We start from the raw sequence: 14,221 nt of genomic DNA on the forward strand, positions 1-14,221 counted from the left end.
AAAATCCTGCCAATGATTGAATGTTTGGTAGTTTTGAATACGTTAGAAGTTGTTTATGTGATTCATGAAACAAAAAGTAGAAAAAGATATTGATGTATGATGATTTAATAGAAGTTATTATGGGCGTGTACATTTTTGCCACGAAGGTGTCCAGAGGTAGTATCTGATACTACGTAAAAAATAATAATGCAGTCAAATCAATTGTGTTGCTAATCTTTGACACATCCCAGACTCTAATAACCACCAAAGTTCCATCCCTCTACTAATTATTATATTGAAAGAAATTCATTTTTTGTGTTTTTTTGTAATAAATAATGAAATAATTCAAATAATTAAACAGGCATTTAAAGGGTTAAAATCCAGAAAAGTATTGAATGTTTGCTAGTTCTGAGTATGTTATAAGTTGTTTATGTGATTCATGAAACAAAAAGTAGAAAGAAATGTTGATGTATGATGATTTAGTAGCAGTTATTATGGGCGTGTACATTTTTGCCACGAAGGGGTCGAAAGGTTGAAAATTCGAGGAGGGCACAAGGGTTAAGTAAAAGTACAAAAGTATAAGCATCACAATATATGTATAGTACCAAAAGTACTCAGACATTTAACTAAACTAAAAGAAGAGCATCAATATCACGTTGTTTTTTGGACAACTATACAAACTATACTCCTGGGAGACGGATCCCTCCTCTGTTGCTCTTCCCTGGGTTTTATAACATTTTTACAGATTAATTGTGGGGTTTCTTTGGTAGTTTTTCTTTTAGCGCTGCAACTCTAAGGATAGAGGGTATTGTATGCTTTACACACTGTAAAGCCCCCTGAGTCAAATGTGTAATTTGTGATAGTGTGATTGATTGATTGAGTCATTGTAATACCAAATAAATTCCAAGTCTTACATTTTTACAACAGTGCTTGAGAGAATGTAGCCCACTTATTTATGTTCAACTTCTGGTAATACTGATATAATTAGCCCTAGTTTTGCTAACAGACTTATTTGCTACATTAGAGGTATTCAAAAGCTAGACTGATTTTACTAACAAAATATGATGGCTGAAAAATATATACTAAACTATTTTTTTTTTCAAAACCATTTTTCCTCCTGGTCTCTTGCGCCCCTGTCATGCCTCTGCGCCCCCCACTTTGAGAAACACTGTACTAACCAAACAGTATATGTTCCTCCTCAATGCTGCAGATCAGCCAAAGCTGCACTGACTCTTATCTCTGAGAGCAGCTTTTTCACTTTTGGACTCAGTATGCTACACAATCAACAGACAATAAACAACTAGAGATATACTAGAATTTATGAGTTTTTACACAAGCTGATTGTAAGGATTTTGAAGCCTTGTTCCCAGTATAGCAAACGTTGTCTAGTGTAATTTATATTATAAATAGATGTTCAGAAAGAAGGCTGAAAGCATGATTTCTGTTGTTGTCCATGCAGACTGTTAGACATACAGAACAAATGAGTCAACAATATCCTGGCCACTGAGTCTAAACATGGACTTCTTGCCCACACAAATTAAATAGTCTGTCTCCGTGAAACCACAGCTGTGGGTGTTCACATTTTTGTGTGAATAAAGCGAACTCTACGGAAAGAAATCCAAATGGGATTTATGTTTCCTACAAGCTTGAAGAACAAGGAAATAAGGTCAGAGCTTTACTAGCTTTATGGATCTGTTTTGGACTCTTATCGGGTGAGTGTTTAGGGGAGACAGCTAAAGTAAATACTCGAAGACTTACTCATGAGCACTGACCAAACATTGCTTATGAATAAAAACGCCAACAGGACGAGAATCTGTTGATACACAAACACCCACACACAAAGACACACACATAGCCTACACACATGCAGAATATTAATGTCATCGTACCACAAAGGCTGGCAGGTCACTCAATATGTTTTTCATTACTGTACTTTTCCTTCTCTGTTCAAAAGCTCACTTTGTTCTCGACAGGAATGCCAATTGCTCACCTCAAGTGGCTTTCCCGTAAAGTCCGGAAATCCATCTTCATTATTGTGGACATAATTGAACAATAGTGTTATTTAAAAAAAAAAAGTTTTGATTTAGTTATTTATTCAGGTATATATTAATTGTTCATTCATAATTCACTTATTTTCTCGCTTACTTAGGGCCTATATTGTAGGTTTATCATGTAAGCTATGTAGGAAATGGCCAAACAGTTTTATGAAAGTAAATACAGCTCTGGAAACAAATTAAGAGACCACTGCACGATTATCAGTTTCTCTGGTTTTACTATTTATTTTACTTGTGTTTGAGTAAAATTAACATTGTTTTAATTGTATTCTATAAACTACTTACAACATTTCTTTGTGTTGGAATTCAACAGAAACTGGAATGGATTGTATGGAGCTAATTTCCTGCCATAACTCCACAAACAAACTAAACAGGTTTTACAAATGCCTTATGATTCACTAACAAACACAATGTGGTTTGCAAATACAAAACACCATCTACAAACTAATGAATTTAGTTTTGCAAAGAAAAAACGTATCTATCAAACAAACACATAACATTATTCTAATAAATCATGTTTCAGAGACAAATTCAGCTTAGGTTTTTGTTGTGCACCGACAGAAATGCTAGAGAGATGCATGTTATTTACGTTTGCTTTCTCTCATTCCAGGCTTCCTGATTATTTTCACCTGTGTCTCCTGTGCTCATCAATGTCAGCCCCGCCCCTGATTGGTCCCACCTGTGTCTAGTTACCCTGTGCTTATATTCCCCTGTCTCCCAAGTGTTCTTTGTCAGTTCGTATTGTCTCTTGCTATGGTCAGGTCTATGCTCTTTGTACTCTTGTAAAGTTTGATTCCTCACTACGTGAGCGCTTTCATTTTGTTCCTCTATTTTTGTCATCTCGGTTAGAGATTTGATAGTTACCTTTTTTGTTGTTCATTGCTGTATTTTGGAAAATAAAGTATCTTACTAATACTTTACCTCTGTCTCCCGGGTCGTGCAATTGGGTCCTACATCCTAAGTGTCTGAGTTCGTAACAGAACGAACTGACCATAATGGACCCAGCCGACCCAAGAACGCTTCACGCAGCGCTGTCAGCACAGGGCGTGAAGATCTTTCATCACGAGGAACAGCTGGGCCTAGTCAACCAGGAAATGCAAGAACTAAGAGGACGCCAGGCCGAGATTCAGGAAGCATTATCCACACAGATGCAACAACTGGCTGTCCAAATGAATCATTTTTTCACTCACCAACAGACTGCTCCTCCGGTGACGTCATCCACAACTGAGAGGTTGCCTGTCAATGCTCCAGCTGATTTCCCAAGTCAGGCTGTTTCTTCCCCTTTACGGCTGGCTCTTCCGGAGAGATTTTCCGGAGATTCTTCTAATTGCAGAGCCTTTTTGGTACAGTGCGATCTGCATTTTCAACACAACCCAGGAGCTTTTTCATCGGACCATGGTAAAGTGGCGTTTATTGTGTCTCATTTAACGGGAAGAGCTGCAGCCTGGGCTACTGCAGAATGGTCAAGAGAAACTGAACTATGTTACTCATTGACCGATTTCATAGAGACTATGAGTCGTATTTTTGACCACTCATCGCCTGCTACAGAGGCCAGCAGAAAACTTTTTCATATACGCCAGCTCAACCGCCAGGTGGTTGATTACGCCATCGAGTTTCGCACAGCAGCAGCGGACAGCGGATGGAATGTTCCGGCTCTTCGTGACGCCTTCATGACGGGACTTTCGGAACCGATAAAAGACCAGCTGGCTCCACTGGAGACACCCCGGGATCTGGAATCTCTCATCGCCGTGGCCATCCGGATCGATAACCGTCTTCGGGAAAGAGAGAGGGAGCGTCGACGCAACCGAGACGTTATTCCCAGCTCCCAGAATGCATCTTGGTGGGTCGCGCCGCCAGCCGAGGATGTCCAGCCCATGTTACCACACCGTCAGAGGATTACACTTCCGAATGACTCCGGGGAATCCATGCAGCTGGGAAGAACCAGGCTTTCTCTGGAGGAGAGGCAGCGCCGTCTACGGGAGGGTTGTTGTTTCTACTGCGGCCAGTCGGATCATCAACTCGCTTCATGCCCGGGAAAAGATCGTGCTCACCAGTCAAAAGGAGGGCGCTGGTGAGCAAGTTTCCCGCAGACTTTCCTCCTCGACCTGTTACGCAGGTAAACATTTGTATTAACAATCAAACCATTGACCAGGGTGTGTTAATAGACTCAGGGGCTGACGAAAGTCTTATGGACTGGGGCGTAGTAAATCAGCTAGAAATAAAGACTGTTCCGCTATCTCATCCTATTAATGCCAGTGCCTTAGACCAGGGGTTCCCAACCTTTATTGTGCCAAGGACCGGTAGATACATTAAAAAAAAATCGCGGACCGGTTGTCAATTTTAACTGATTTTAATATTTACTCACCACCAGCAGGTAGCAACAGAGGCTAATTGTATGTAACAGCCTGAACAAATACTAGAACAATATGCATCCAAAACATATTAACAAAGTTTAAAAAAGAACCGGTGTTGTTTTTTGGTTTTTCGGAAAACCAAAAAACCGACGTTATTCAGTTTTTAAACCAAAACGGGAAAACAGATAAATCAACGTTTTGGTTTTGTTTGTATGATTTACGGATAATCCAGTGAATGCTGGGAAAATGTCGTTCATTCCGGTGCACTCCCGACAGCATTTAGCATCGAGATTAAGATTAAACTAATTTATTTTGGGAACAGCCGCATATATGCCGGTGTCGGACAGACACAAACACACCGAACACACAGAGCTGAGCTGAGCAGAGCACATACACACACACATCATGCGCCTTGGTGACTGACTGGACATCTCCTTCATAAAACTAATAAAAGGGGGAGTAATCGGGCAGTTCGATGTGTGTAGATGTGTGTGTGGTTAACACGTAGCAGCCTGCAGTCACTCTTAAACTGTTCTGATTAAGTTAAACACAGCGAAGGCGGTGCGTAAAAAGGCACAGCTCTTTACCGAGTATAGGCCTACGTCCCGCTGCCTCCTGATGCTGCAGCCATTTCATGAAGGAGGGTTTCCTTCTATAAAACAGCTGCGGGCAGCAGATCGTGAGAGTCCCGGACATTAATTCATAGATCAAGGCATACTGGTTTACTCTCCTGTTTTGCCAATCCAGTGCTTAAACAAATAGCTCTACACCCCTGGCCGACATGTCCTTAAAATGAAGTCCGAGTTTGAAATATATCTCAAATAATGTATGCACCACCATTTCCCCCACATAAACATAACAGTCTGCAATCAAACGGTGTCTCCTGTGCGCTCCTCTTCCTACTTGGCGCACCGGTAACATGCTCGTGCGCACAAGAGGCTGAGACCTTAGGCTGAGCCGCCGAATCCCTCGGAACATCATAAAAGCCATTTTCAACGGTTTTCTGGTGAAAGATTAACTAGCTACTGGATGAAATAATATGACTGGTGGCATAGGTGCGAAAATTAAACACTTTTTGAAAAAAATATTATGATAAAATATTTTTATATATTTATAATTCTGCAAATATTACGATAAACTCACAGCTATTTCGCGGCCCGGCAGTAACACCTCCGCGGCCCGGTACCGGTCCGCGGACCGGGGGTTGGGAACCCCTGCCTTAGACGGCCGCTTGTTGTTCAGTCACCCATTGCACTGAGCCCATTCAGATTACTGTGAATAAGGACCATACCGAGAGCATGCAATTCCATATTTTTGAGTCGGCTCAGCACCCGATTATTTTGGGGTTTCCATGGCTAAAGATCCACAATCCTCACATTGACTGGCGTTCAGGGAAAATTAAGGAATGGGGAGAGGATTGTATGGGCAGGTGTAAACTTTCACAACCTGTTAATGCACCAACAGACTCTCGTAAAATCATTATAGATCCCCCCGACTATCCTGATCTACAGAAGGTACCTTCCTGTTACCATGATTTAAAGGAAGCCTTTAACAAATCCAAAGCCATGTCGCTACCTCCTCACCGAGATTTTGACTGTCCCATTGATCTCTTACCGGGAGCCCCCATTCCCAAGGGGAAACTTTATTCGATTTCGAGACCTGAGAGAGCAGCAATGGACGAATACATTTCCTCTTCACTCAAATCAGGAATTATCCGTCCTTCATCTTCTCCAGCCGGAGCGGGATTTTTCTTTGTGGGAAAGAAAGACGGGTCTCTGAGACCTTGCATAGACTACAGTCCACTAAATGACATTACGGTGAAGAACCGCTATCTTCTGCCACTCATGACATCTGCCTTTGAACTACTTAAAAGCTGCCCTCGAGGAATGGAGACACTGGTTAGAGGTTGCAGAGCAGCCGTTTTTAGTCTGGACAGATCACAAGAATCTGGAATATATAAGAAAGGCTAAGCGTCTCAACTCCCGTCAGGCCAGGTGGACACTATTCTTTAGTAGGTTCAATTTCACCCTCTCTTTTCGTCCCGGGTCTCAGAATCAAAAAACCCGATGCTTTGTCTCGTCTTTATGATCCGGAACCACTTGCGGTAGAGCCCAAGACCATCCTTCCACTTAACCGTGTGATCGGAGCCTTTTCCTGGCAAGTGGAGTCGGACGTAAAAAAGGCGAATGTCAAGAATCCAGCACCTAGCGAGTGTCCCAACAATCTGCTGTTTGTTCCTGAGGCTCTTCACTCCAAGGTCATCCACTGGGCTCACTCATCTGTGCTTTCGTGCCATCCGGGGGTAACAAGGACAATGTTCAGGATACAACAACGTTTCTGGTGGCCAGCCATGAAGAAAGATGTGGCAGAGTACGTAGCGGCTTGTCCGGTGTGTGCGTGTAATAAGACCTCATCACAAGTCAAGATGGGCTTGCTCCAGCCCCTGCCGATTCCCCAACGTCCTTGGTCACACATTTCAATGGATTTTGTGACAGGATTTCCTTCATCCAGAGGCAAGACTACGGTCCTAACAGTGGTGGATCGATTTTCAAAGATGGCTCACTTCATCCCATTGACCAAGCTTCCCTCTGCCAAAGTCACCGCAGAGGTCATGATGAATCACATATTCAGGATCCATGGATTCCCTGATGACATTGTTTCCGACAGGGGTCCACAATTCATTTCCGTTTTTCTGGAAGGAGTTTTGTCGACTCATAGGTGCCACCGTCAGCTTGTCATCAGGATATCATCCTCAGTCAAATGGACAGTCGGAGCGTCTGAACCAGGAACTAGAGACTACGCTACGTTGTCTCGTCTCCCGGAACCAGACTACCTGGAGTGACCACCTCACATGGGTCGAGTTTGCCCACAATACTCTTCCTACGGCAGCCACAGGTCTCTCTCCATTCTGTCAATGGTTTCCAGCCTCCATTTTTCCCTAACAACGAGGAAGAGGTGAGGGTTCCATCGGCTCATGCCATGATCAGACGTTGTCGACGAGTTTGGGCTGGTGCTCGCCAGGCTCTTCTCCGAAGTTCAGCTCGGATGAAGGCTGTTGCAGACGTCCATCGCAGGGTCGCTCCCTCCTACAGACCAGGCCAAAATGTTTGGCTTTCCACTAAGGACTTACCACTCCATGTCGCCTCAAAGAAACTGGCTCCGAGATTTGTGGGTCCTTTCCCGGTGTCCAGAGTCATCAACCCGGTGTCTGTACGCTTGCAACTCCCCAGAACTATGAGAGTACATCCGACGTTTCACGTCAGTAAAATCAAGCCGGTGTACGAGAGCACACTTGTTCCCGCCTCCAAGCCCCCTCCACCGCCCGAGTTCTTTGAAGGGGGTGAGGTTTACAAGGTCCGTAAGCTACTGGAGGTCCGTAATAGGGGGAGGGGGAAGCAATTCCTGGTAGACTGGAAGGGTTACGGTCCTGAGACTAGAAGCTGGGTAGCTGCGTCATTTATCGTAGACAAGACGCTTATCCACGATTTTTACAATCAGCCTGGGCCATCAGGAGTTGGCCCTAGAGGGGGGGGTACTGTTGTGCACCGACAGAAATGCTAGAGAGATGCATGTTATTTACGTTTGCTTTCTCTCATTCCAGGCTTCCTGATTATTTTCACCTGTGTCTCCTGTGCTCATCAATGTCAGCCCCGCCCCTGATTGGTCCCACCTGTGTCTAGTTACCCTGTGCTTATATTCCCCTGTCTCCCAAGTGTTCTTTGTCAGTTCGTATTGTCTCTTGCTATGGTCAGGTCTATGCTCTTTGTATTCTTGTAAAGTTTGATTCCTCACTACGTGAGCGCTTTCATTTTGTTCCTCTATTTTTGTCATCTCGGTTAGAGATTTGATAGTTACCTTTTTTGTTGTTCATTGCTGTATTTTGGAAAATAAAGTATCTTACTAATACTTTACCTCTGTCTCCCGGGTCGTGCAATTGGGTCCTACATCCTAAGTGTCTGAGTTCGTAACAGTTTTACAAGTACACAACTTTTTTTTACAAGTGCACAAATTTGTTTTACAACTACAAAACTTTTTTTTACAAGTACACAAATTTGTTTTACAACTACAAAACTTTTTCTTCTCACGGCGGAATATTACTGCCAAAAGTCACGTGAGTCACGTGACTTTTGGCAGTAATATTCCCCCGTGGCTGGCTCATACACAGTCACACATGCTACACGGCAGCAGGGGGCGCTACTGAGTCCATTGGGAAGACGGGAGGTTGAGCAGAGCATGGAACAGCTCTTGCCAGTCTGATGACAGGTGTTATAGTGATAATATTATAAACAAGGTGAATTTAGCGATCACAACGAAAACAGTCAAGACACATATTGAGCCCAGAAAATAAATGTTATTAGGGGCTGTAAATATAATAAGCCTGTCTAAAATGGACAACATTGTAACTAAAGAGATTTAAACTATATATACAGCCAGGGGACGTTCGGGACGAATCCCGATGGGCCGGTACTGAAGTGGGCCGGTCGGATAAGTCACTGCTCACCCCCCCTTCCCCCCCGTCGACAATTTCCTCGCGGTATTTACTTGCGGCACCACCGAGGTGGGCCGCTTACTTGCGGTACCGAGGTGGGCCGGCGGTACCGAAGTGGGCCGGTCGAGAGTCCCGGGCTGATTTGTTGTCCCAGTCCGCCCCTGTATACAGCGATTCTGCACTCGGTCAATCAGCTGCTTTTCATTTTTATTCCTGCTATATTCAATGAGTGATACAAATATTTTTTACCACAAGTTCTTAATAAAACTGACACTGTTGGACTTGGTACTAGTTGACTGCAACCAGAAATAAAATGAAGTACTTTACTGTGTACTTTGTGAGTAATCCTCTGTCAGAGTCCCCTCCATAGTACATAATGCATGTTTTTTGCTATCTTTGATGAATGATAAAAATAAAATGTTACCATTAGTTCTTAATGAAATTGATACGGTTTGACTTTGTATTAGTAAGCCTACTACTAACAATACATTGAAGTACTTTTACTGTGTATTTTTTGAGAAATACTCTGTCAAAGTCCCCTCCTGTGAACAAAATCAAGCCACTTCTGCTAAGTTTGATGAGGGAATTCTTTTTTGTTGCCATTAGTTCTTCGTGAGATTGATCCTGTTGGACTCAGTACTACTGATACTACTCCCACAAGTACTATGAAGTACTTATTGTGTACTTTTCCAGTAATCCTCTGTCAATGTCCCCTCCTGAGTACAAGAATGCATGTTTTTCTTTTAATAAGCATTAAAAAACATTTCTTCCTGAGACTGATATTGTTGGACAGAGTATTTTAAGAGGATGGTAGACATGATATCAGCAATACTTCCAGTCAGTACTCCGGCAGCAGCATTTTCACACCTTGGAAAGTCTTTAGAGTCTGGCCTGGAATGGATAGCTGGTCACAAATATCCTTCAGCAAAGTAACACACTCTGTCACATGGTTGCCCTCTTATGATGCTGCTGTCTTTTAATATATAATTATTCCTCTGCCGCTAGTTCGTTCCTCGCAGATTCTTCAGTCTCATCAGCCTCATCCTTCCATCAGTCCCAGTTAACGCCTCCAGCCCACTTCCAGTATCTGACTCCATATGATATTGTCCTGATGCTGTAAGGGTGATGCCCCATGATCACAAAATGACCCCTCTAGAGTGCCAAGGACCTCATATTATGTCTGTCATTAATGTTACATCACCCATTAAATCACCCAACAAATATTTTTTTCCCTCATCAAACTTAGAAGAAGTGGCTTGATTTTGTTCTCAGGAGGGGACTTTGACAGAGTATTTCTCAAAAAAATACACAGTAAAAGTACTTCAATGTATTGTTAGTAGTAGGCTTACTAATACAAAGTCAAACCGTATCAATTTCATTAAGAACTAATGGTAACATTTTATTTTTGGGTCATTCCAGAATTGGAGGACATTTCATGTCCCCCATATAAAAAATCTAATAATCCATGCCCAAAAAGCTAAGACATGCACTTGTGTTAAATATACTTGTCTTGAGACAAGATGCATATAAAGTTGTAGAAAAAGTGGTTTCAAAATATTATTTAAAATATCAAATAGCTCTCGAACACCCCCTAAAATTGCCCTTTTCTCTTGTCCCAGCTTCTTGGTGACCAACTTGCATGTCAACTATAACATTTAAAATAGGGTTTTTATTTACTTTTTTGGTATTATTCTATTGATATATGTGTCTTGTAATGGTAAAATCAATTTGTTAAATCATAAACACATTTTAAATAACAGTAATTTTGCACAGAAGGTGTGTCCCTCAACATGCGCGCAACCCTGTTACCGAAACCTTTTTAGCTTGGCAGAGGAAGTGAAAAAACTGTTTGCCGCATGACACAGTGGAAAGGACATCAGCAAGCCATGTGCTACTACCATGGGTAGACCAAAACTAAGTCCTCTCTTTTATTTGTAATATATTTCCAATCTTGTCACTCTTGAAGGAGTGTGGCACTCATACAAACGCAACCCTGTTACTCAAATTATGAAACAAAAACAAATTAATTTCAAATGTATCTTTCTTTTGTTAAATATATATAAATATAAATATAAATATAATATAAAGTGTGTCCATTCCTTGACAATAGCATTACATTGTGCAGCTAGCATTAATTCCTGAGGTAAAAGCTAAAATTAGCATTGATTTTCAACCCTGTTACTTGCAACCCTGTTACTATAATTAGAGTAACAGGGTTAATTCTTCATTGGAAAATATACATTTGATGCCTTAGCTGGGCAAATCACTTTTTTTTATGGTTTATTATCTGTTTTTCCTAAATACATAACAAAAAATAATAAAATGAAAGGTTCATTTTTCAAAAATGTTGGTGTCTAAATTGTCCTCCAATTCTGGAATGACCCTTTTATCATTCATCAAAGATAGCAAAAAACATGCATTATGTACTATGGAGGGGACTCTGACAGAGGATTACTCACAAAGTACACAGTAAAGTACTTCCTTTTATTTCTGGTAGCAGTCAACTAGTACCGAGTCCAACAGTATCAGTTTTATTCAGAACGTATGGTAAAAAATATTTGTATCACTCATTGAATATAGCAGGAAAGAAAATGAAGAGCAGCTGATTGACCGAGTGCAGAATCGCTGTATAGTTTAAATCTCCTTAGTTACAATGTTGTCTATTTTAGACAAAGGCTTATTATATTTACAGCCCTAAGAACATTCATTTTCTGGGCTCAATATGTGTCTTGGCTGTTTTCGTTGTGATCGCTAAATTCAGATGCTGGATCGCTAGAAACACGGCTGTCATGATCAGGCTGGCAAGAGCTGTTCCATGCTCTGCTCAACCTCCCGCCTTCCCAATGGACTCAGTAGTGCCCCCTGCTGCCGTGGAGCATGTGTGAGTGAGCATGTGTGAGTGTGTATGAGCACAACCACGGCGGAATATTACTGCCAAAAGTCACGTGACTCAGTCACGTGACTTTTGGCAGGAAATTAGCTCCATCATTTGAGACCGGAAGTCTGGTCGTGTCACCATCATGTCTAGCTTCGCAGCGTTTATTTAAGCTACAGACTTCAGGCAGGCATTATAAACAGCCGGAGCCACAGGAAGACGTACCAGAGAAAAGCGTGACACCATGAATGCGAGCAAGACGTCCCACAGCAGGATGAGAGTGACAGAAGTGGAAGAGTTTCTGAAAAATCCTCCGGACGGTTTCTCCGTGGAGGAACTCTCCTCCGGTCACCGAGTCTACAGCGACCCGGAAAAGAGCCTGGTGCTCATCGACGACTTAAACTCCTGCAGACGGGAAATAGTTTTCCTGAACTCGGTGGGAAGGTGAGGGAAACGCTTCATGGGATGCTTTAAAACACACATATTATTATACACAAAAACATGTTTGAATTGTTTCAAAACAGGAAGGTTAAAATGCAAAACTTATGGGAGTATACCAGCATGAGGAAGAGTCTGCTGTCCAAGAGGATTTATCTGCTGATGTCTGCATGCGAAGAAAACTTTTCAGTGAACGACAAAAAGGCAGCCAATAAAGCAAGAGGTAACTTTAACTGTACACAAGGCTACTTACTACCATTATACAAAATGACCTCATCATGACGCAGACACACGTTTTTGTGTAATTACACTGAAATAACTCAAAAAAGATAAATGGTACTTAAATCCACCACTGGCTTTTTTCAATTCGCACAACATTATACTTTTGAGCACAGTGTGTCATGCTGCCTATATGTGGCATGGGTGACTCAACTGCATGTGGGCTGAAATCGAACTTGGGATGTTTGCAATGGGTGGAGTAGAGTAATGATAATGGCTGTACAGTGCTTCTGCACAATGACAACATGTCTTTCTGAGCTCTCTTCTCACTGGTTTCCCTCTGTTTTCCCCATAAATTATCCTACACCTTGTATCAGTGGCAGTGCTCAAGCAGTTTGTGGTGTCCATCGATGGAAACGATCCTTTCATCAAGTGGCAGATGGAGAAAGGCCTGGACTGGAGCATCTCCTCTGTCGCAGGAGAAAGCTACAGGGTGGATGTAAGCAGGACTTTGTGTCACTTTTAATGTAGTTCACACCGGGAGCTAGTGTGTTTTGTGGTTTTTAAATATGTCTTTTGTTTATATCAGATTGACTTGACTGAAATAATGGAGAACTGGGCAGTGAAAAACAGCAGCGTTATAACCGACAAATTAACAAAAGTCCAACCTGTGTGGAGAGACACCTCCTTCACCCTCAAATACTACTCTGATGCCCTCTTTGACTTTGCACACCGGTTTGGGTTCAGCAAAAGGAAATTTAGTGTAAGTATGTCTTATTCTTCTTAGCAATATAGTAGTGATAGTATAATATAGATAGTTACTTTGCTGGATTTGTCAGATTGCACTTGTCTAATTTGTGTTCTCTGCTCACATCTTTTACCATTACAGTTGAGACTGACATGAGCAAGCAGTGGATGGGAAAGAGAAACAAATGGAGTTTTTGCACTCAGTTTTAATGGCGTCTGGGTCTGCTTCCTTAAAGGAGAGGTGTCATGCTTTTCCGGTTATTATCCGTCCCCTTGTGTGTTATGAAGGTTTTTATGCATGTAAACGGTGTGCAGAGTCAAAACCCTCAAAGTACACCCTGTAGCGAGTAAAACTCTAACACAGAAAAGACCTCCCCAAAACGCCTCGTTGGAGATACGTCACTGCCCATTTGAGTCTTCCATTTCGTTCCGGGTACGGCATGATGTCAAGCGGTACCCGGAACGAAATGGACCAATCCCGAAGAGCCGTTACGTTACGTCCGCGGAGCCGTTACGTTAAGCCCCCGCTGATTGGTCCAAATTGACCGATCCACGGACTTCCTCACACACACATCTGTGTGCAGGGAGCAGGCAGCTCAGCTGATTTCTCATCCCTGGCTGCAGGCTGATAACAGACAGTTGGGATCGCGGCAAAATTCTCTCTGCAGACCCATTCTCACAGCGTTTATCAACCTTTTTTTTACTCAATATCAAGTCACACTTATTGTTTTTACTTCGGATGTGAGTTTGTGTGTGCTCAGGATGAGTTTGGCTGTGTTTCGCTATGTATCCTAAACAAGGAAACAACACCTCCACGGAGCTCAGCGTGATTCACAACGTCCCGACCAATCAGAGCACACTGTGCTCACAGGGAGGGTGGGGGCTGGAGCTATTGGAGCTACAACGAGCCGTTAAAGGAAGATAGTGAAATTCAGTGAATACAAGTAGTTTACAGAGATGCTGTATGAGAAACCAATGTGAGTTTGGAAAAATGCACAATATAAATCTATTTTAGTAGACCTCAACAATGGAATTATGATCAGTGGAAATGGCCATGACACCTCTC

General features: G+C 42.4%; 1 protein-coding gene across 1 annotated transcript; it reads left to right on the forward strand.

Annotated features, from left to right (window-relative positions):
- Positions 1–11,868: 11,868 nt before the first annotated feature.
- Positions 11,869–13,546, forward strand: LOC117490612 (mesenteric estrogen-dependent adipogenesis protein-like). The gene is made up of 5 exons (XM_034140372.1): positions 11,869–12,195; positions 12,276–12,412; positions 12,786–12,907; positions 12,998–13,171; positions 13,298–13,546. The coding sequence occupies exons 1-5, from the start codon at positions 11,996–11,998 to the stop codon at positions 13,310–13,312; spliced, it is 648 nt and encodes a 215-aa protein (XP_033996263.1). The 5' UTR covers positions 11,869–11,995; the 3' UTR covers positions 13,313–13,546.
- Positions 13,547–14,221: the final 675 nt, after the last annotated feature.

This window comes from Trematomus bernacchii, unplaced genomic scaffold (assembly GCF_902827165.1).
Source record: "Trematomus bernacchii unplaced genomic scaffold, fTreBer1.1, whole genome shotgun sequence".
Taxonomy (NCBI): Eukaryota; Metazoa; Chordata; class Actinopteri; order Perciformes; family Nototheniidae; genus Trematomus; species Trematomus bernacchii.

Excerpts from the sequence above, each read along its gene's own strand:
- LOC117490612 (XM_034140372.1), top strand. The coding sequence starts at position 11,996 with ATGAATGCGAGCAAGACGTCCCACAGCAGGATGAGAGTGACAGAAGTG. Across the intron at positions 12,196-12,275 it reads TTCCTGAACTCGGTGGGAAG|GAAGGTTAAAATGCAAAACT; the intron begins GTGAGGGAAACG and ends GTTTCAAAACAG. Across the intron at positions 12,413-12,785 it reads GGCAGCCAATAAAGCAAGAG|TGGCAGTGCTCAAGCAGTTT; the intron begins GTAACTTTAACT and ends ACCTTGTATCAG.